The sequence below is a fragment of the Carassius carassius genome, chromosome 19 (genome assembly GCF_963082965.1).
Source record: "Carassius carassius chromosome 19, fCarCar2.1, whole genome shotgun sequence".
NCBI classification, from domain to species: domain Eukaryota; kingdom Metazoa; phylum Chordata; class Actinopteri; order Cypriniformes; family Cyprinidae; genus Carassius; species Carassius carassius.
This window is the reverse complement of record NC_081773.1, coordinates 5,683,765-5,704,271: the sequence shown is the minus strand read 5'-3', so window position 1 is coordinate 5,704,271 and position 20,507 is coordinate 5,683,765. Positions and strand designations below refer to the sequence as shown.

The 20,507-nt window shown below is 38.4% G+C and overlaps 1 protein-coding gene across 16 annotated transcripts in view; it reads left to right on the top strand.

Moving 5' to 3' along the window:
* Positions 1 to 20,507, top strand: part of LOC132094926 (E3 ubiquitin-protein ligase MYCBP2) — a 127,845-nt gene that overhangs the window by 75,119 nt on the left and 32,219 nt on the right. For 14 of the 16 annotated variants that reach the window (XM_059499596.1, XM_059499601.1, XM_059499599.1 and 11 more), the window contains 21 exons: positions 285 to 559; positions 2,964 to 3,185; positions 3,270 to 3,461; positions 4,981 to 5,187; positions 6,365 to 6,502; positions 6,586 to 6,764; positions 6,849 to 6,991; positions 7,239 to 7,339; positions 7,498 to 7,716; positions 8,848 to 9,070; positions 12,002 to 12,120; positions 12,497 to 12,584; positions 13,669 to 13,718; positions 13,803 to 13,975; positions 14,092 to 14,236; positions 14,312 to 14,518; positions 14,904 to 14,959; positions 15,057 to 15,172; positions 15,295 to 15,392; positions 18,285 to 18,401; positions 20,170 to 20,310. In XM_059499596.1, coding sequence (XP_059355579.1) covers positions 285 to 559; positions 2,964 to 3,185; positions 3,270 to 3,461; positions 4,981 to 5,187; positions 6,365 to 6,502; positions 6,586 to 6,764; positions 6,849 to 6,991; positions 7,239 to 7,339; positions 7,498 to 7,716; positions 8,848 to 9,070; positions 12,002 to 12,120; positions 12,497 to 12,584; positions 13,669 to 13,718; positions 13,803 to 13,975; positions 14,092 to 14,236; positions 14,312 to 14,518; positions 14,904 to 14,959; positions 15,057 to 15,172; positions 15,295 to 15,392; positions 18,285 to 18,401; positions 20,170 to 20,310 — 3,209 coding nt within the window. The remainder of the gene's footprint in view (positions 1 to 284; positions 560 to 2,963; positions 3,186 to 3,269; positions 3,462 to 4,980; positions 5,188 to 6,364; positions 6,503 to 6,585; positions 6,765 to 6,848; positions 6,992 to 7,238; positions 7,340 to 7,497; positions 7,717 to 8,847; positions 9,071 to 12,001; positions 12,121 to 12,496; positions 12,585 to 13,668; positions 13,719 to 13,802; positions 13,976 to 14,091; positions 14,237 to 14,311; positions 14,519 to 14,903; positions 14,960 to 15,056; positions 15,173 to 15,294; positions 15,393 to 18,284; positions 18,402 to 20,169; positions 20,311 to 20,507) is intronic. The other 2 variants (XM_059499604.1, XM_059499607.1) reach the window with 2 other exon arrangements.

The window sequence follows — 20,507 nt, the reverse complement described above, 5'->3', positions numbered from 1 at the left end:
CTTTTGTGAGCAAAGAAAACATGCGTATGCTGTTCTGTGTCAGCAACACCACAAGGATACTTTGTTTTCATTCAAATCAAAGCGTAAATAAATGTAGAAAACATAGAACTCATTTTCTGTTCCCTTGATGTTCTGTTCTTTTGCATTAAAAGAACATGCTGAAGGATTGTACTCCCTTTACTTTGTCTAAAAAAGATTTAAAAATAGCTTGCACAAGGATTTCTGTTGTCATACTGTCTGGTCCACATTGCGTTTTATAATGCCTGTTTGTGTCTCCTATCTAGCCAGTACCAAAGCGGTTGTGGAGGAGTCCAGCAAGCTGGCGGAGTGTGTAGGAAAGACACGCAGCCTCCTGAAGAAGATCCTGTCAGAGGGCATGGACAACTGCCTGACCAAGCTGGACAACGACCCGCAGGGGTATCTGAGTCAACCCCTCACACTGCTGGAGGCCGTGCTGCAAGAGTGCCACAACACCTTCACCGCCTGCTTCCACTCGTTCTACCCCACGCCGGCCCTGCAGTGGGCCTGCCTCTGTGACCTGCTCAACTGCCTGGACCAGGTAATCACCATCACCAACACTTCGGCTTCAAGTTGTTCTTAAATCAGCTGATGACTGATGTGGCCTCATTTCTAATCTGTAAATCATAAATGGATGAATCTAAATAATAAACCTCTCAAGAATTTCACCCAGAAAAAGTCAGATATTTTTCAAAAATAGTTTACAACCTAAAATGTAAAAAAAAAAAAAAAAAAAAAAAAGTTATTCTAATGCAAAACCAATTAATGATTTATTATTTTAAAATTTTTAAAGTGGTTGTTTGTTAATATACTGCTTTTAATTTTTGCTCTATAATACAATGCATTATTTTCATTTTATTATACTGTTTGAAATCAAATGATTGAGAATAATGTGAAATACATAACTCAATTAAATTGTTCTCTATTTGTAGGGAAATGTGCATACTTGTAGGGCTGGACGATTACCGAAAAGTAATCAAAACCGAAATTCATAACCTCTAACCGACGTATCTTTCCCATGTCGGTTATTTCGGTTTTTTAATCCTGTTAATACTTCCCCCTTAAAAACATACTAGCACGCCGCGTCTAGTCAGTGTTATAAAAGCAAAACACAGAGGTGAACGCCGGTTCAACACATAGTGATGGCGCGTGAGCGGTGAGCCTTGCGTCTTCACTAAACTTTGTCAGTTGTATTTGTTTTATGGTTTGGACATTCAAGCGATTCGATGATTGGATGTGTATTGTTATATCGAGCTACAATGTTCGCGCAGCTGCATCGTGGCACGAACACTCATATAAACAGTAGATTTGAAGATCGCGCGCACAGAGGAACATAGAAACTAGTTGTCAGCGCAGTCCTGTGATTTATCACTAAAGTAGCTTAGAATCTCAAAACTTATTATAGCATGTTTGTGTGCAGCGCACATGAAGCACAAGCGCGTGCACAGAGAGCAGCGGTCGGCGGTCACGCTGCAGGTTCCCGGTTTGTGTCCGTTCTCGGACTGTTCTGTGTATTTCATCTGTAGAAACGGTTGTTCCGAGTCGTAACTTCGATACAGAAAACTACATCAGTATATCATCATAAACGCAGCCGTTTTTGTCTTACGTGAACGTAAACAGATGAGAAAGAAAACACACATGTACAGTATTTTTGCTTAAAGAGACAACAGCCTAGTAATCGCATTGCCTGTCATTAATGTTAATTAAAGAACAAAAGAAAATCATTCACTGATCTGAATATATTTAAGAATATATATTTAATATTTAATAACCCTAATTTGTAAAAAGAAAACTATGCAGTGTTTTTAAACTTTTAATTACAGTTTCTGTACCTAAAATTTTGTTTAGTTGTATTTATTTATGATATTGCTAATTGATTTGTTTGTTCCTAATTTATTACTGACTGGTTACTTGTCTTTAACACTTTAATATTTGAAATTTATATTAATCTAGTTGTTTTTGCTCTGGTACTTTTTTAAAGCACAGGCAAAATTCCTCTTGCAGTGTTTTGTAGGCTTGCAGTTTTTTACTCATGTTATTCAGCTGCAACAGAATGCTTTGTAAAAATGTTTGACTTAATTTTTTTTATATTGGATTTTTTATCTTATTGGAATCAAAACTAGGAATCGATAAGAAGAATCGGAATCGATAAGCAGAATCGGAATCGATAAAATTCAAACGATACCCAACCCTAGTAAGAAATGTTACGAACATAGATAAAATAATTGCTGATAGTCAATCATATTTACAGTACAAACCTTGTCAGTGAACTATTAGGGCAAAAAAACAAAACCGAAACAAAATAATTGTTCATTAATCATAATCGAGGTAAAATGTTCAATTAATCGAGGTTTTGATTTTAGGCCATAATCGTCCAGCCCTACATACTTGTAATAAAAATATGAAAAAAAAACATAAAATATAATGTATTTTTTAAATATATTTAGTATACATGTAGCGTAAGCTATACCTGTCATTTTTCTTTATAAATCGACTATAATGCTATTTTGTAAATGTGTATTTGTAAAATTGTACTTCTACATATTATTTTTGTAATTATTATTAAATTGTAATTATGATTCATATTTTCATGTATATTTTATTTTGTCTGAAAGTGTTAATTTAAGGGGCAATATGTACAATTTTAGTGATATTCACCTACAGAGCCTCTTTAACAGATTTTTTTTTTCAGCTGAACCACTTTTATTTCCCAGCTCACACTGCAAATGAACCTCTTGACAGGTTTAGAGCTGATGAATTTGAGATCTAAAATATCTCCAATGGGACACTAAATCAAAGAGATTCTCTTATTTAATAATTAATTTTCCATAAATTTTCACATTTCTGAGCAATACATTTATCACTTTGCTGGTATCAGACATAGTCCAGTTAGCTGCAGCAGAGGCTCTACTGATCACAACGTTGATCTTTATGTTGACCTCCAGGACATTCAAGAAGCCAACTTCCGCACGTCGAGCAGCCGTCTGCTGGCCGCGGTGATGTCAGCACTGTGTAACACATCGGTCAAGCTGACCTCCGTCTTGCCCATCGCGTATGATGGGGAGGTGTTGCTGCGCTCCCTTGTCAAACAGGTCAGCATTGAGAATGACTCTGCCCTCGCTCACCGCTTCCCCCTGCTGGTGGCACATATGGAGAAGCTCAGCCACGTGAGTACTAACGTCCTTTCATCTTTCACATTTTGTTCATGTTTATCTGCCTTAGCAGTTACAAAGTTTTCTTTATCGTATTAGACGGAAGAGAATCTCATGGGCATGACTACTTTCCGGGAGGTTCTGGAGAAGATGCTTGTCATTGTGGTGCTTCCTGTAAGGAAGAGTCTGAGGAAGGAGGTTGAGCTCTTTTCTCCTCATCTGGTGTCCAACACCTGCGGCCTGCTGGCCAGTATCGTCAGTGAGCTCACCGCCTCTGCTCTCGGCTCTGAGGTTAGGAGGACAAATCTCCCGCTTACCTCTCATTCCTTTCTTTTACGCACACACTCTTCCTAGTCTCTTTGTCCTTCACGGGCAGAATCCTGTGCAAAAACTGTATCCAGAGAGCTCCACAGAAAGATTTGCACATCCGGATTATTCTGAACATCCTAGTCTCATGTCCTTTATTTAAAAGGTTTATATTAAAATAAAGTTTTTAAATTTTTATAAACATAAAGACAGATCTATGTAAATATATAAAAAATCTCTCTCTCTCTCTCTCTCTATATATATATATATATAAGAGAGAGAGAGAAAGAGGGAGAGAGAACTGGTACATTTTTGTATAATATACAATTTATATAATTTGAATTCTGACTTGTGTACATTTTCATATTTTATTCCTATATTATTCATATGGTAATTTTTGAGAGTTGGAAATCCTCCATGTCATATAATGAACGCTTGTATGTGTGAGAGAAAGAGAGATAGAAAAATTATTAATATATTATTAGAATATAACAAAATTATGATATTGAAAAAATGATAAACTATTTATATATTTTTAATAATATAGTAAGGTATAATTAACGATTTAAATGGAAATTGAAATAATATTAACAAGGTGTAACGTATATTGAAAATAGCAGAGGACCTAGGACAGATCCTAGTGGCACTCCATACTTTACTGGTGATAATTGAGATGACTCCCCGTTAAAATAAGCAAAGTGTTAGCGATCGGACAGGTAGGATCTAAACTATCTTAAAGCCTGCTCTTGAATACCTGTTTATGATACTATTGTTGTAGAAAGACTGATATTTAATTTCATTAAATCATTTGTTTTGATTTGATGAGTACCTTTTTTATAAATTTTTTTATAATCTGGTCAACAAGACTGTACTACTCCAACTTCGTTAAACATTTACCTAGTTTAAATTCTTTGAATTCTATTTTTCTCTAAAATGTAAAAAAAAAAAAAATCCTAAAATCAGTATACAAATGTAAATCATGCAGATTCCATGTCAGCCTGCTCATGCGGGATTCATGAAGCTTAGTCATGCGCACAGGTGTCTTCCACCAGACCACAGCAGTCTGCTGCAGTCCATCTCTCTTCCAGCCCCTTCAGAAAAGGCCACTGGCTCGCTGCCATAGCAACTGGCCTGTCATGCTCTATTTGAGTATGTTATGAAGAGCGTTACAGCTGCTTTACTTTTCTTAAACACTGTCCATTTCCAAATGTGAAATACAAATCACTAATAGAGTTGCACAAATGGCATCCAATTTCTGCTGTTTGCTGTAGCTCATAAAAATAATGGTTGTAAGTGGCGGTTCCTATGGAGGCTCCTTTTTAAAACAAAAATATCCTCCCTCAGTTATCTGTCCTGCTGCCACCTGCTGGGAAAAGAAGTGACACTTCATCTTAAAGGGACAGTTCACCCCAAAATTACACAACTGAACCTTCAGTGTGCTGCAATGACTACATTAAATGTAAATTCTTGTCAACACTTTTGAGACTTCTTTATTGTTGTGCAGGTGGACGGGCTGAACTCCCTGCACTCTGTGAAGTCCACCCCAAACCGCTTCACCAAGACCAGCCAGGGACGCAGCTGGAACACAGGGAACGGCTCCCCCGATGCCATCTGCTTCACGGTGGACAAGCCAGGGGTGGTGCTGGTGGGTTTCTGCGTTTACGGAGGAGGAGGCATCCATGAGTACGAGCTGGAGGTGCTCGCTGATGATGTAAGTCTTTTTTGTTTATATCACCTGATGTTACATGGACGCTAGACTTATGTACAATGTTTGTACAAAAATGAATGTTCTGTCATTATTTACTCATTCTCATATGATTCCATACCTGCATGATGTTAATTTTAATGTGGAACATAAAATGAGGATTATTCTTCACGCAGCTCCTTTCTATACAACAGCAGTTTATTGTGAACATGTCTGTCAAGATCAAGAAAGTCCTAGAAAAGTGGCGTATGGGAAATGTTCTGTACAGAGAGAAATAAAAACTGAAACCAAAAGATACAACATTTCAGTACAGACACACAGACCAGTCATTTCTAATTCACCATCAATTATCTTCTTGCACTGACCAATGTCTTTCCACAAATAAAGACTTTTAGAAGTAAAAATAAAGCTGTTCCGCAGCATTATTCTACTGTACCACATTAAAGAATGCAAACATTGGGATTAAAAGTGATTGAAACAAGGAAAATCAACTTTAATAAATGTTTAAATGCCATACAATAAGTGGAAATCCCCTGCAGTAAAGATAGATGGTGAGAATTTGAGAAGCGAAAGAAAAGGTTTCATCTTTAGTCTGGTACTGTAGTTCAAGGAATATTGTTAAAATCAAGGAAAAAAGGGTGAGCAGCTCACCAAACAGAATATAAATATAACTTAATCCAAATTTCTGGGCCCACGTACCTCTTAGTTTAACACAAATTAATTATTTTATTGTTTTTATATTAATAATGTGACATTTGGTTGCTAACTATTGTAAACCTGGCTTTGTTCCAATATCCATGTAAAACAGCAAACTTCACATGGGTACAAATGTGTTTGATATACCACCATGATGGGGCAGCTGTCACACTGACTGGCACTGCCCTGTTGTACAACTAAAAATTTCAAACGAGTTGTGTAACTGTTTGGTTGAATGCATTTTTGTTGGATGATGAATAGGCTGCGATGTCAAGTTAGCAGTGCTTGAACGGATTTGATGTCTATGCATGCAAAAAAAGTGACTTATATTCTGCAAAATATGGTACTTGGTGCCAAAGCTGAGACAAACTCGTTTTTGGGTGAACTGTTCCTGTAAGTTAGAGTGTTTGTGAATGAGTTGTCCCAATGTCTTACCCTGTTGTTTTTCTCTGTGTTCCTGTTCTGTCCATCTGTCCCGTTTCATCAGGCTCAGACGGAGCACCCTGGAGATTCCACCCACTCCCACAGATGGACGTCTCTAGAACTGGTCAAAGGCACTTACAGCACTGATGACTCCCCCAGTGACATCGCTGAGATCCGTCTGGACAAAGCTGTTCCTCTGAAGGTGCTGTGAATTTTACACATGAATCACGCGAAGCATAAACTTCACTTCAACACAAACTGACTCCTACCCTGTTGCTCTTGCAGGAGAATGTGAAATATGCTGTCCGCCTGCGGAACTATGGCAGCCGCACAGCCAATGGGGACGGAGGCATAACCACCGTACAGTGCTCTGATGGAGTTTCCTTCACCTTCAGCACCTGCAGCCTGAGCAGCAACGGTACCAACCAGACCAGAGGCCAGGTCCCCCAGATTCTCTATTACAGGTCTGTACTTTAATCCTTTCACTGAAAAAAAAAAAAACTATTATAAAAATGTTACATCTTGTTGATCCGGGTTGTTTCCTACAGGAGTGAATTTGATGGTGACCTGCAATCACAGCTGTTAAGCAAAGCTAATGAAGAGGACAAGAACTGCAGTCGTGCTCTTTCTGTAGTCAGTGTGGTGGTGCGGGCGGCCAAAGACCTCCTCCACAGGGCCTTTGCTGTGGATGGTGAGGATCACTTCTGTAGGCTCCCTACAAACTTTCCCATCTGCTATTGGTCGCCAAAAAGCATAGTCCCAAACCATACTCACACCATTTGTTGAGCTAATGCTAATGTTCAGCTTTGTTGAAAATAAGGAGGTTCTTTCAAAAAATGTAAAAACCTTACCTACTGCTAACATTTGAGATTATTATTATTACTGTTTAATGTTATTTGTTGGATATACATTGATTGATATTACTGATGTCTCTACAGTTGAAGACATTCCAGAACTCCTGAGTTCCTCCAGTCTTTTCTCAATGCTGCTTCCACTTATTTTGGCTTACATTAGTCCTGTGGCTGCCTCTGTCCCTAAGGTATGGGAGTTTTTCTCCATGTAATTAGCAAACTTGGCTCTTGATGTGATAATGATCAGTCTCCTCTGCCAAGTCAAGTATTGTTAGTTCCCCTTTTTCTCCTGATATTTTTCTCAACACCTTACTGTTTTAAAATTGTAGTTACTGTCTTATGTTAGGCTGCGGTGGAAGTGTTTGGTTTGGTCCAGGAACTTCTTCCAGCTGTTTCTGCCTTGAACCAGAAATATGCCCCTCCCGCTTTCAATCCCAACCAGTCCACAGACAGCACCACTGGGAACCAGCCAGAGCAGGGTCTGTCAGCTTGCACCACCTCAAATCATTATGCTGTCATAGAGAGTGATCACCCCTACAAGCAGGCTGCTGTCACCCAGTACAAGGTACATTAGTTCTCGTTTTTTGACATTCAACAGAATATGGGCAAATCTAGCTATTTACTATCTAGTAACCTGTTTACATCACCCTACCAACTAACTAGAATAACTTAGCAATGCGCTAGCAACCACTCATGACACTTTAGAAACTGCTTACAGGACATGACATTACCATTGTTTGATTGTTCTTGATAACCATAAAAAGTAGTCAGACTTTAAAAACCACAAACGCTGACCAATCAGTCATTACATGTAAACGCAATTCAAAAAGTTTTAGATTCAGTTTTAAATAAGACACAAAGGACGCATAAACTGCAATTTAAATAGTAGGGAACTGTTTCATGCGCTTATACTGATTAATGGTTTTCATGCACATTTTTCTAATAATTATAATAAACTCCTCAGCAACTCCCGAAACAGTCGCCCAGAAAGCCCAATCAACTGCCTAGCAACACCCTAAACAATCTCACAGAACACCCAATAAACTCCCCAGCAACATCCTAAACACTCACCCAGAAAACCCAATCAACTCCCCACCAACATCCTATTAAATTGCCCAGAAAACACATTCAACTCCCCACCAACATCTTATTCAATCACCCAGAACACCCAATCAACTCCTCAGCCACATCCTATACAATTGCCTAGTACAAACAATCAAATTCCCAGCAACTTACTATACATTCGCCCGGAACACCCAATTGACTCCCCAGCAACACCCTATTCGATCACCCAGAACATCCAATCAACTGCCCAGCAACACCCTATTCAGTTGCCCAAAAACACCCAATCAGCTCCCCAGCAACATCCTATACAATTCCTACCAGGATCCTATTCAATTGCCCAGAAAACCCAATTAACTCCAGAGCAACTTCCTATACAATCGCCAGAACACCAAAATAACTCCCCAGCAAAATCCCATTCAGTCCCCACCAACATCCTATTTAATTGCCAGAACACCAAAATAATTCCCCAGCAACATCTTGTACATCCACCCAGAACAACCTATCAACTCCCTATCTGCACCCTTTACAACCAACCAGATCATCCAGTCAACTTGTTGCAAGTTGAGATGCAGTATGACCAGTGTACCTCAACGAGAGTGGTTTAATCACACCCTCCTGTGCTGGTTTCCAGGTTTCCTTCCCAGACTGCGTTCGCTGGGTGACCATTGAGTTTGATCCTCAGTGTGGCACAGCACAGCCAGAAGATGTCCTCCGTCTCCTGATCCCCAGCCGATCGATGCACTTCTCTGGGCTCGGCTCCAAATCTCTGGCTCACGAGACCATCAACAGCTGGACCGAGCTCAAGAAATTCTCTGGCTCCACTGGCTGGCCCACCTCTGTCTTGGTGCTGCCAGGTAACAGCGATGTCGCAGACAGCCAAATTCAGAGCTTCATAAATGTTAACTTATTCCTTCATGCTGATTAACATGCTGTTTACGTGTCAGTATTTGTTGATATTCAGTTATTAATAAGAACCCATTTATTGAGATTGTTTACTTAAAGGGATAGTTCACCCAAAAATGAAAATCATGTCATTAATGACTCACCCTCATGTCGTTCCAAACCAGTAAGACCTCCGTTCACCTTCGGAACACAGTTTAAGATATTTTAGATTTAGTCCAAGAGCTCCCAGTCCCTCCATTGAAAGTGTGTATACGGTCTACTGTCCATGTCCAGAAAGGTAAGAAAAACATCAAAGTAGTCCATGTGACATCAGAGGGTCAGTTACAATTTTTTGAAACATCGAAAATACATTTTGGTCCAAAAATAGCAAAAACTATGACTTTATTCAGCATTGTCTTTTCTTCCGTGTCTGTTGTGAGTGAGTTCAAAACACTGCAGTTTTGTGATATCCGATTCGTGAACGAATCACTCGATGTAACCGGATCTTTTTGAACCAGTTCACCAAATCGAACTGAATCGTTTAAAACCGTTCGCGTCTCCAATAAGCATTAATTCACAAATGACTTAAGCTTTTAACTTTTTTAATGTGGCTGACACTCCCTCTGAGTTAAAACAAACCAATAGAGCATCACAGTCCCGCCCACAGCCCGAGAGAGCTTTGGTGCCGGAAGTAAATTTCCCATTCATTTCTCCCATTGACTTTCGGAAAAATCCGTATCTAAAGAGTTTTAGAGCATGTCTGAGGATAACCAGCTACGGCTGAACTCATAAGCATATAACATATCATTTTGAGTGAAAAAAATAAGAGAAAATCCAAACAAAGTCAAAGGTACAAGACTGTGTACATATTTTCATTTCGAGCGCAGGAACTACTTATCCCATAAACCACCGCGCCTCATTGAATTCGACTGAAGCCACAACCGCGAACGAGCCTTTTGAGCGACTTCCAAACATTCTTTTACTGTCTATGCTTCCAAATCTGTTGACGGCCGCTCACGCGAACTTTTTCCTCCAGTGAATTTTATTTTATATAGTGAGTGTGCAGTAATAGCAATTCTTTCAGTATTAATCATGTAAATAAATAGTGTTTTATATAGGTATTGTGTATTGATTTTTATATTTATCATCGTGTAATTTATATTGTGTGCGTGTGTGAAAGTGGTTAACATGGTGCAGTGCTTTGTACCTGACTGCAATCACCGCTCAGTCGTCAACACATGTCGTTGCCATTACACAAATGTTCAGTAAATGCACAAAAAGGTATGCCTAGGCTTAATATTGTTTTGACAGTGGCATTATAAAATGCTTGATATGACTCGTACCATATGAAGGCTACATTAGCCTTGCTAAAGTGGACGATAATGCTAACTAACGTTACCAACCTCCCTGCAAAACTCTCATGGCAGCCAAGGAGATCATGATTGCACTGATAAGTCTACCGTGCAAAAACGCAACACAGGATTTATTTTATTTTTTTATTCACGGACCTTCGCAGGGTTTAACCAGAGAGTTACACGAGCTCCACCAATCAGATGCATCACTGTAGGATTGTGGGATTGTTCAGGATTGTGGGTAATGAAGTACTTAGCCAAGACATCACGAATAAAAGGCATTTATATCAAAACAAGGTTAGTGCCCCATGATCCTTTTGCGTTTATATGAGCATATACTATCGCTTAGTACAGCCGTAGCTGGTTTTAAGTCTACCATGTATGGTTACGTTTTTATGGCTTATACCCCAAATGTCAATGCAGAAATTGCATTGAATTTTTACTTCCGGCACCAGCTGTGGGCGGGACTGTGATGCTCTATATCCCGGAGTAATTTATTTACTCAAACAGTACACTGACTGAACTGCTGTGAAGAGAGAACTGAAGATGAACACCGAGCCGAGCCAGATAACGAACAAATGATTGATTCGTTCACAAGTCAAGAACCGGTTGCATCTGTTTTTGGATCACCAGTAGTTCTTTCGGACAGTTCGATTCAATGAACAGGTTGAAGAAAACGGTTCACCGGTTCTTTTGCGCTCAACGTAATGACGTCATTGGCGATGATTGCCCTTCATTTAAGCCTTCGGTTTACCCGCGCTTATAACATTAGCTCAGAATCAATCAGCAAAAGAAACAGTTCGGTTCACGCTGAATCACACATGTGCAGTATCATCAGCTCCTCGGTTCTCGAATCGGACGCATCTGACAGAAACGGTTCTTGACTCGAGAACGAGTCAGTCTTTTGTTCGTTATCTGGCTCGGCTCGGTGTTCATCTTCAGTTCTCTATTCACAGCAGTTCAGTCAGTGTACTGTTTGAGTACATTAATTACTCCGGGATATTGGTTTGTTTGAACTCAGAGAGACTGTCAGCCACATTAAAAAAGTTAACAGCTTAAGTCATTTGTGGAATAATGCGTATTGGAGACGCGAACCGTTTCAAACGATTCAGTTCGATTTGGTAAACTGGTTCAAGAAGATCCGGTTACATCGAATGATTCGTTCGCAAACCGGATATCACAAACTGCAGTGAACGCGCTCACAATAGACACAGAAGAGAAGACAATGCTGAATAAAGTCGTATTTTTTGCTATTTTTGGACCAAAATGTATTTTCGATGCTTCAAAAAATTGTAACTGACCCTCTGATGTCACATGGACTACTTTGATGATGTTTTTCTTACCTTTCTGGACATGGACAGTATACCGTATAGTATAGTTGAGGTTTTAGTAATTATTTTTGTCTCTCCTAGTTTTTTTTCTGTTAGTATATTAAGTTATATATATATATAATTTTTTTTTTTACTTTTATTAACTGTAATAACACTGCACCTTATTATTATTCAAACTAACTGACGCGCCCAATAACTGATTCACTTTCTCTAATATCAGGTAACGAAGCCCACTTCTCCTTGGAAACTGCATCAGATTATGTGAAAGATGAGAAAGCCTGTTTCTATGGATTCAAATGTGTAGCTGTTGGTTATGAGTTTAACCCTGGTCTTGATGAGGTATGAAATTCAGTATGAATGTCTTAAACCTAAGCCTAGTGCATGAAATGAAGTATTAACATTTGAGGAGTCCCTTTACCCTACTTTTTACCCTATGTGTTCCTGTACTGTTAAATTACATAATTTGCAGGTCAACATTTACAGAAATGTAAAGAGAATAAACATGAGCAGTGCTGTTGTTCATACAACAAGTTTGTATTGAAATGTAGGTGGAAATGTCCACTTTTTCAGCTTGGACATCTAAAAGTTTTAGCATCTGAATGACAGATGGTTTATGACCAGAGAAAGGAATGGTGATCCATACTATGTATGTATTTGATGCATGTGTCATGTAGCTGTAAATCTGAATGTAATGTAAATGTGGCTGTGGTTTTAGGGAATTATTCAGCTGGAGAAGGAATTGTCCTATTTGGGAAGCGTGTGTGCAGCTGCACTCATGAAAAAGGATCTTGCCCTACCCATAGGTAAGAATGACTGCTGCTTGCCAGTGCTGGAGAAGAAGACACTCAAGCTACTCATAATTTTAAGCAGATAAAGTAGCTAACTAATAAATTCATCACTACCATTCATAAGTTTGGGGCCAGTAACTTTTTTTTTTTTTTTTAAGTAAAGTAATATTTTTCCCAGCCAAGGTGAATTACATTTATCAAAAGTGAGAGTTAGGACACAGAATGTTATAAAAGACTGTTTCAAATAAATTCTGTTCCCTCAAAAAAATCTCAGTTTCCACTGTTGAACTTTTTCAACACTGATAATAATACGGAATGTTTGTTGAGCAGCAAATCAGCATATTAGACTGATTTCAGTAGGATTGTGTGACAATGAAGAAGTAATGATGCTGAAAATTCAGCTTTGCCATAACAGAAATATTTTATTTAAAAAATATTATAATGGAAAACAGTTATATTACATATTTCACAGTATTACTGTATTATTACTGTGTTTCTGTATGTACACTGTATTTTTATCAAATAAATGAAGCCTTGATTAAGAAACATTCTTTTAAGAACATAAAAAAAATGTATTGACCTCAAATATTTGAACGGTAGTGTATTTATTTACATATTTACATATAAAGTTGTTTAAATTAATCTCAGATAGAGTAACAGGATTTGAATGGATAAAAAAGGATTCATTTTTAATTTATACTTTTGATAGTAGATACATTTAGTAAGTTTAACTATAATTTTTAATTTGGCTAAATATTTTTCTTTAAAAAAGAATGTACAAATGAATAATTTAATATATGTAAAAATTCCAAAATGAAGTGATTCACAAGAATGAAACAAGCTTTTTAAAGCTGAGAGGTGGTTTGAATATTGCCACAGCTTTCTGTAAAGCCTAACACAATTTGACATTTATACAGCAATTGTGTTTTGTCACTGTTCACTTAGTCTTAAAAATAGCTTGTTACTGGAAAAGCTCTAACTAAGCTATTGAAAAAGGAAGTTAACTTAATATTTCCTTTATTGGTGCTACTGATAAATTCATAAGCATGCTCTTTGTGTCTTTTTCATCTGCTTATGTGGATTATGTGCCATCTTACAGGAAATGAACTGGAGGAGGATTTGGAGATTTTAGAGGAGGCCTCACTCCAGGTACTGAATTAGAACTAGTTTTGGTATTTATGAGCACAGTACCATCATCAGACTGAGCTGTAATCATGTGCTTGTGTCAAACAGGTTTGTAAAGCCCACTCAGGGCTCCTGGGGAAGGGACTGGCCCTCACTCACTCTCCCACAATCCTAGAGGCGCTGGAGGGCAACCTGCCACTGCACCTGCAGACTAACGAACACTCCTTCCTAGAGGACTTCATCACCTGTGTGCAGAACTCCAGCGGCGGACGGCTCGCCAGGTCTGCATCCAACCTTTTTCAGATCCCTTTATTCATAAAGAATCTATTATGTACTGTTTATAGATCCTTTAAAACTTTGCCCTCATTCTAGCATCTTTACCATTCTGCCATGCCAGGTGGCTTCAGCCAGACTCCTACGCAGACCCTCAGAAGACCTCGCTCATCCTGAACAAAGACGACATCCGCTGTGGCTGGCCCACTACTGTTGTGGTGCAGACCAAAGACCAATATGGAGATGTTGTGCATGTGCCAAACATGAAGGTTAACATCTTTCTGGTATCAAAAGGTATGTTATGAAACCAGCATTCATCTAACTGCCTCTGCTCTGTGTTGTAGGTTGAAGTCAAGGCTGTTCCTGTCTCTCAGAAGAAGTCCATCCAGCAGGAGAGCATGAAGAAACTGCAGCGTTTACCAGGCAGCTCCTCTAATTCCACATCAGGCACTGACCTCACCTACGGTGGCCATCCACCGCCCAAACTGGAGGCGACATATGAGCCCATGATCATCAAAGAGGCCAGATACATCGCCATCACCATGATGAAGGTTCCCCTCATCTCCTGACTTGATAAATACAGTAGCTGCAAAAATGATTTGGACTGGGGCTGCGCAATTAATTGATATAGTTAATTGATATAACAAACGTAGCAATTTTTTAAAATATGCATTTAAAATCACAATAAGAGTTTTGATGTACAACTACGTGAAATGGATTATTGAGGAAAAAAATGTAGGGCAGATATTTGATTCTATCCATTGTTTGTTCATTAGATTAGAAAATCAATGCAAATGTGCAGTTAGTTCTTGGATGAATCATTCAATATAAGATAAAAAAATGCATTTACAAAATATGTAGGGTGAATTTTCATTACATGTCAACTTTTCTACATTTTCTACATACATCTACATACAACTTTTTTTTTTGATACAGGCGTATGAAAATTACTCCTTTGAAGAGCTTCGCTTTGCCTCACCGACACCAAAGAGGTTCAAAGATTATTTTTCTACCTGTCATACATAAATTGCAGACAAATTCAAATGTAAGAACAGGTTTCATGTTCAGTGTGTTCACTTTTTTACTCAGACCCAGTGAGAACATGCTTATCCGGGCAAACACAGACGGCACCTACAGTGCTAACTGGACCCCTGGTGCTGTTGGGCTGTACACCATTCATGTGACCATCGATGGCATTGAGATTGGTGAATGCTTTTCAGGATTTCTTCATATTCATATTAGAGCTTTATGTTTGGAGGGTGTCTAAAGGGGATCATTTTTTGAGTTTCATGAAATGGGTTTGCTGACTAGAATAATGTATGTTCAGATGCTGGTCTGGAGGTGGAGGTCAAAGATCCACCCAAAGGAATGATCCCTCCTGGCACACAGATGGTCAAACCTAAAGCTGAACCTCAGCCTTGCAAGGTGAGTTCCCAAATTCCCAAAATCTACTGACGCATCTCATTCAATTTATACCACATTCAAAAGTTTGGGGTTGGTAATATATTTTCAAAAAATTCATTCCTATGATGCAAAGCTGAATTTCAGCATCATCACCCCTTCAGCATCATTGCGCCCTTCTGAAACACTGTTTTTTACAAAGCTCTTTGTTCTGAAAAGCGAGGTGTGCTCTGATTGGCCAGCTATCTAGTGCGTTATGATTTGCTAAATACCTCAAGCTGTCGACGCCCCTTACCGTACTGTGATGCCGTGTCCTGGCGTGACAAGACTAAAACAATAAAACACATTATAAACAAGGCATTTGTTGCATCCAGTGGGGACATAATTATTGATTATAATGACTTGCATTGCATATTGCGCTGCGTAAACATAAAACCATGTCTGCATTTGTTATCGGAGAAACGACGAACAAGCGCTACTCTACACTGCTTAAAACTCACGTTTGAATCATCAGTGGTAAATTCTTTAAATATAAAAACGTACTTACAGACTATGAGTCAGAAGCGTCAGAATGTCCTTGCAAAGTTAGTACTGCTCCACCTTATAGAAACAGACACCGGCATTGTATGTTACTCTCACAGGAAACAGTCCTAGTCCTCCGTAAAATGTGCTGCACACATCTAAATATTTGGGTTGGAATGTTCTGGAACAGTGTTGTAAATACAACTTAACCACTGATTTCTAGTCATGTCATCTTTTGGAAGACCAAACAAAGTAGTTTCATTTTCACAACGAAACACACAGCGTCTCCACAACATGACAGTGGAGGCAAAAATAATACTACAGAGAGAATCAAAATTACTCCTGTCTTTGCGTGAACATTTGGGTGGCGTTATGCAAATCTTCCCACACAGTGACGTAGACAAGTGGGGGCGTATTTAAATGAGGCGTTTTAGTGGGGCGTGGACGAGTCTAAGTTTTATAAAGAATATCTCTTTGGGTTTGAGATTTTACCCTTTGCAACTTTACAGATCTTCATGCACTAGGGCTGTCACAATATTAGATTTTTCATATCACGGTTATTGTGGCCATAAGAATTCACAATATCGATATATTGTGATATCTATAGAAGCCTTGGGGGGTGGGGGGGGGGGGTTATCAGTCAAATGATTTTTTTACTTTGTTTTTTTAACATAAGCATACTGATAAACGCAGGGCACAAGACTCTGGCTTTCTCCACGAGAGAGAAAATACTGTCAATTTCAACAGTATGATGAATAAATCTTAATGGTAACACTTTACAATAAGATGTCATTTGTTAACATTAATGTATTAACTAATATGAATGAACAATGAACAATACATTTATTACACAATTTATTAATCATTGTTAATGTTAATAAAAATGTAGACCACAGATGAGGCACTAAGTGCATGGCACTGTGACCAACTTAACATTTTATAAATGGTAAATGGACTGCATTTATATAGCGCTTTCAACAGACCCATGGCTATCCAAAGCGCTTTACAAGTTGCCTCACATTCACCCATTCACACATTCATTCATACACCGACGGTGACATGTCAGCCATGCAAGGCGCCATCCAGCTCGTCGGGAGCAGCTGGGGTTAGGTGTCTTGCTCAAGGACACCTCGACACTTGGTCAGGTGGAGCCGGGGATTGAACCACCAACCTTCCGGTTTGTAGACAACCTAATTTAGAAATGTGGTTGATCAGTTTTTCAAGATCAGTTTTTAATCGTGTAACTGTTAATAGATTTGAACAAAGAAATAGTTTTAAAACGCTCAGGCTGTATTGATTTCAAATACAAAAATAAGATGAGTAAAGAAAATGCGGTACCCATTAAAATAATCACCCTTTACTTCAATATATGAACACAGAAAACCGTTGTTAACAGGTTAATATAAAAAGTTTCCTATTCTATGACTAGTAAAATAATGTCAACTTGCTCTGATGAACACTGCTCTCTTCGGAGCAGCTGCGAGCGCTGCGTCTTCTTCTTGTGTGACAGATGTCAGCGTTAAGGCACAATACTGCCACCTGGGAGCTCATCCAGGTACGGATGCTAGAGTATGTACATGTGGTGTTGTCATAAGAGAACTGTTCGTTTTAAATATTGTGGTTATCGCTAATACCAGTATATCGTCACACACTAAATTCACACGAGATCGATAATTGTTGCTTTGAATATCACGGTTATTGTCAATACTGGTATATCGCTACACCCCTATGATGTACCAAGAGCTTGTAACACTCTAAAGAGAAAGGAAAAAGTTTTAATTGTATCATATGACCCCTTTAACATTGTTATTATTATTTTTTTTTAATGTCACTTTTAATGCATCTTTTTCTGTATAAAAGGATTCATAATGATGATCCCCCACTTTTCAGTGATAGTGTAAATGTAAACTGGAAGTGATGATCAAAAATGTTTTCCACTGAAAAAGATGTATGTAAATGTCTGATTCTGGAAGTCGACATCTCGTGGCTCAACATTTAATAACATCCATCTCAATATCCATTATTTAATTATTATAAATATTTTGTAATTTTGCATGTAGCTTACACAGCATCCATTTCTTATATATACATGTTCACATGTTTGTTTTTGTTTATATAGGTGAAAGTTAATGTGGAGGGCTAGATACTCTTTATACATAAAAGTGCAAATACCGTGTATTTCTTTAGTGTGCATTGAACTGGGAAACAAGCAACACAACTGCGCAAAATCAAATGTCTTTCCTGCTCTTTGCTACCGAATGTCTCTCATCGGATCGGACGTTTCTTTTGTCTGACAGGATGTACGGTTCTGTGCTGTGAAGCCTCGCTCTCTGACTGCAGCTTCCTGCCATCTTCTCATCTGTCTCACTGTCTCTCCCCCTCTGCTTCTCTCAGGTGCGCAAATTCGTGGCCAAGGACAGCGCAGGGCTGCGTGTGCGTAGTCACCCCTCTCTGCAGAGCGAACAGATAGGCATAGTCCAAGTCAATGGCACCATCACATTCATTGACGAGGTAAACCGCTCTAGACTAGGGCCAAACTGTTCTCAATTCAAGTCCTTTTTCTGTTTTCTCTTTCTTTTATTGGTGAACATAACTATGGATGATTTATTAATGCTCTGTTTTAAAACAAAAGGCTTTTAAAACAATTTCTGCTTCTCTCTAAGCTTTCAGTTTGACTTTTGATTTGGTCACCAGCGTTTATTTGCCTATCCTTTGCTTCATTCACATGCGGGAGACTTTGAGGCTGTAGTTAAATCTCAAATAGGAACTATATATTCCGGCCAATTGCTAAAAAGCCCATTGCTGCATGCCTATCACTCATAGCTCCTATTAGACCCAATGTCACATCACAATGCTGTCGGTTGCTCTGAAGGCCCTTTCACATGACTGGCAGGTGCATTGAACTCTGTGGAGAAAAGCATCAGCTACAGCTTTACCTAGAAACTTGCCTCAATCATTTGCCGTTGACCTTTCAAAGCACATCTAATTGGAAAAACTGCATGACTTTTGCATGACAGGCCAAACTATTTATAACAAAAACACCCTGCAGTCAAACGTTTGGACACATTTAACTGAATTTTTTTTATTTTATGAAACACTTTGTATATGCATCTTATTAATTACATATGTTATCAATTCATATCTGTCGTTTGAATATTTAGACACTACAGTTTAGAAGTTTTGTCAATAAAATAATTCTGTTTGTAGAAGTATCTGCATTCATCAAATAAAAAAAAAGAGTTTTACAATTAAAAATAACTTCACTATTTTATAATTGTTTTAATATACTTTTTAACATATTTTAAAATGTAATTTATTCCTGTGATCAAAGCTGAATTTTCAGCATCATTACTCCAGTCTTTAGTGTCACATGGTCTTTCAGAAATGATCCTTATTTGCTGATTTGGTGCTCAAGAAACACTTTCAACATTTTTATCCATATTGAAAACCGTTCAGATGCTGCTTAATATTTTAGGGGAAACTGTTGTATGTTTTTCCAGGATTCTTCAACATTTATTGGTAATGGAAGTCTATTGTAACATTTATAAATAATTTTTGGTCAATTTGATAAATTCTTTGCTGAATTAAAGTATTAATTTCTTACTTTGATTTCTTAAGTATTCAATTAATCTTACTGCCCACAGACTTTTGAAGGTTTTTTATTATCTAATAATTATTTAAATATTATATTGGCAAATTTAGATCAATGTTTAATGCTTATTTTTTTTGCAGATTGATTGCTTTTCAAAACTAAAATAACTTTTTTTAATGGATTTGTTGGAATGGAAATTAAGGCAATCAAATGAATATTAAAGTGTGTGTGTGTGTGTGTGTGTGTATATATATATATATATATATATATATATAATTTATTTTATTTATTTTTTATTTTTTTTCAAGTCCAAACTTTTGAGTGGTAGTGTAAACTTCATACTGTCTTGCTAACTGGCAGAAGTTACCCTTTTGATGGCACTGCAGTGCTTTTTTACTTTCTCAAAGTAGCGAATGACTCTCGAGCTGAGCATGATTGAAGCTTGAACTTGAGTCACGTGAAAGGGTCTGTTGTTCTCTGCTGATAACCACTAACAGCATTTACATGCATATACAAATTCTGTAGATGACGCATCTCATTTTCCCCTCAACTGGACTTCCACTGTAAATCCAATTGGTTGGTGCTGCGCATTAACGCAATGGGCTCTGCAGCCTCAGAGGCTCATGCGAGAGGCGTGTTAGCAGTTACAGGAGGGTATGGCTCCGCTCTGTTGCTTGTTTCCCATAGATCCACAATGATGATGGTGTCTGGCTCAGACTGAATGATGAGACAGTAAAGAAGTATGTTCCCAACATGAATGGGTACACTGAAGCCTGGTGCCTCTCTTTTAACCAGCATCTGGGCCGAAGCCTCCTCGTCCCTGTCGACGTAAGTAAAAGGCCTCCCCCTTCGTAGATTAGCCCAAGCCCCTACATTTTTCTCATTTGGGAACGGGATTTGTAACTGCCAGCGTGTTTAGGGTGATCATTCGATATACTTCAGTTTGGCTCTTTTTACTGTGAATCATGGGTATCTAAGGACCCACTCCCAAATGTGTACAAGCATGCTGTGTCGATTACTTACAA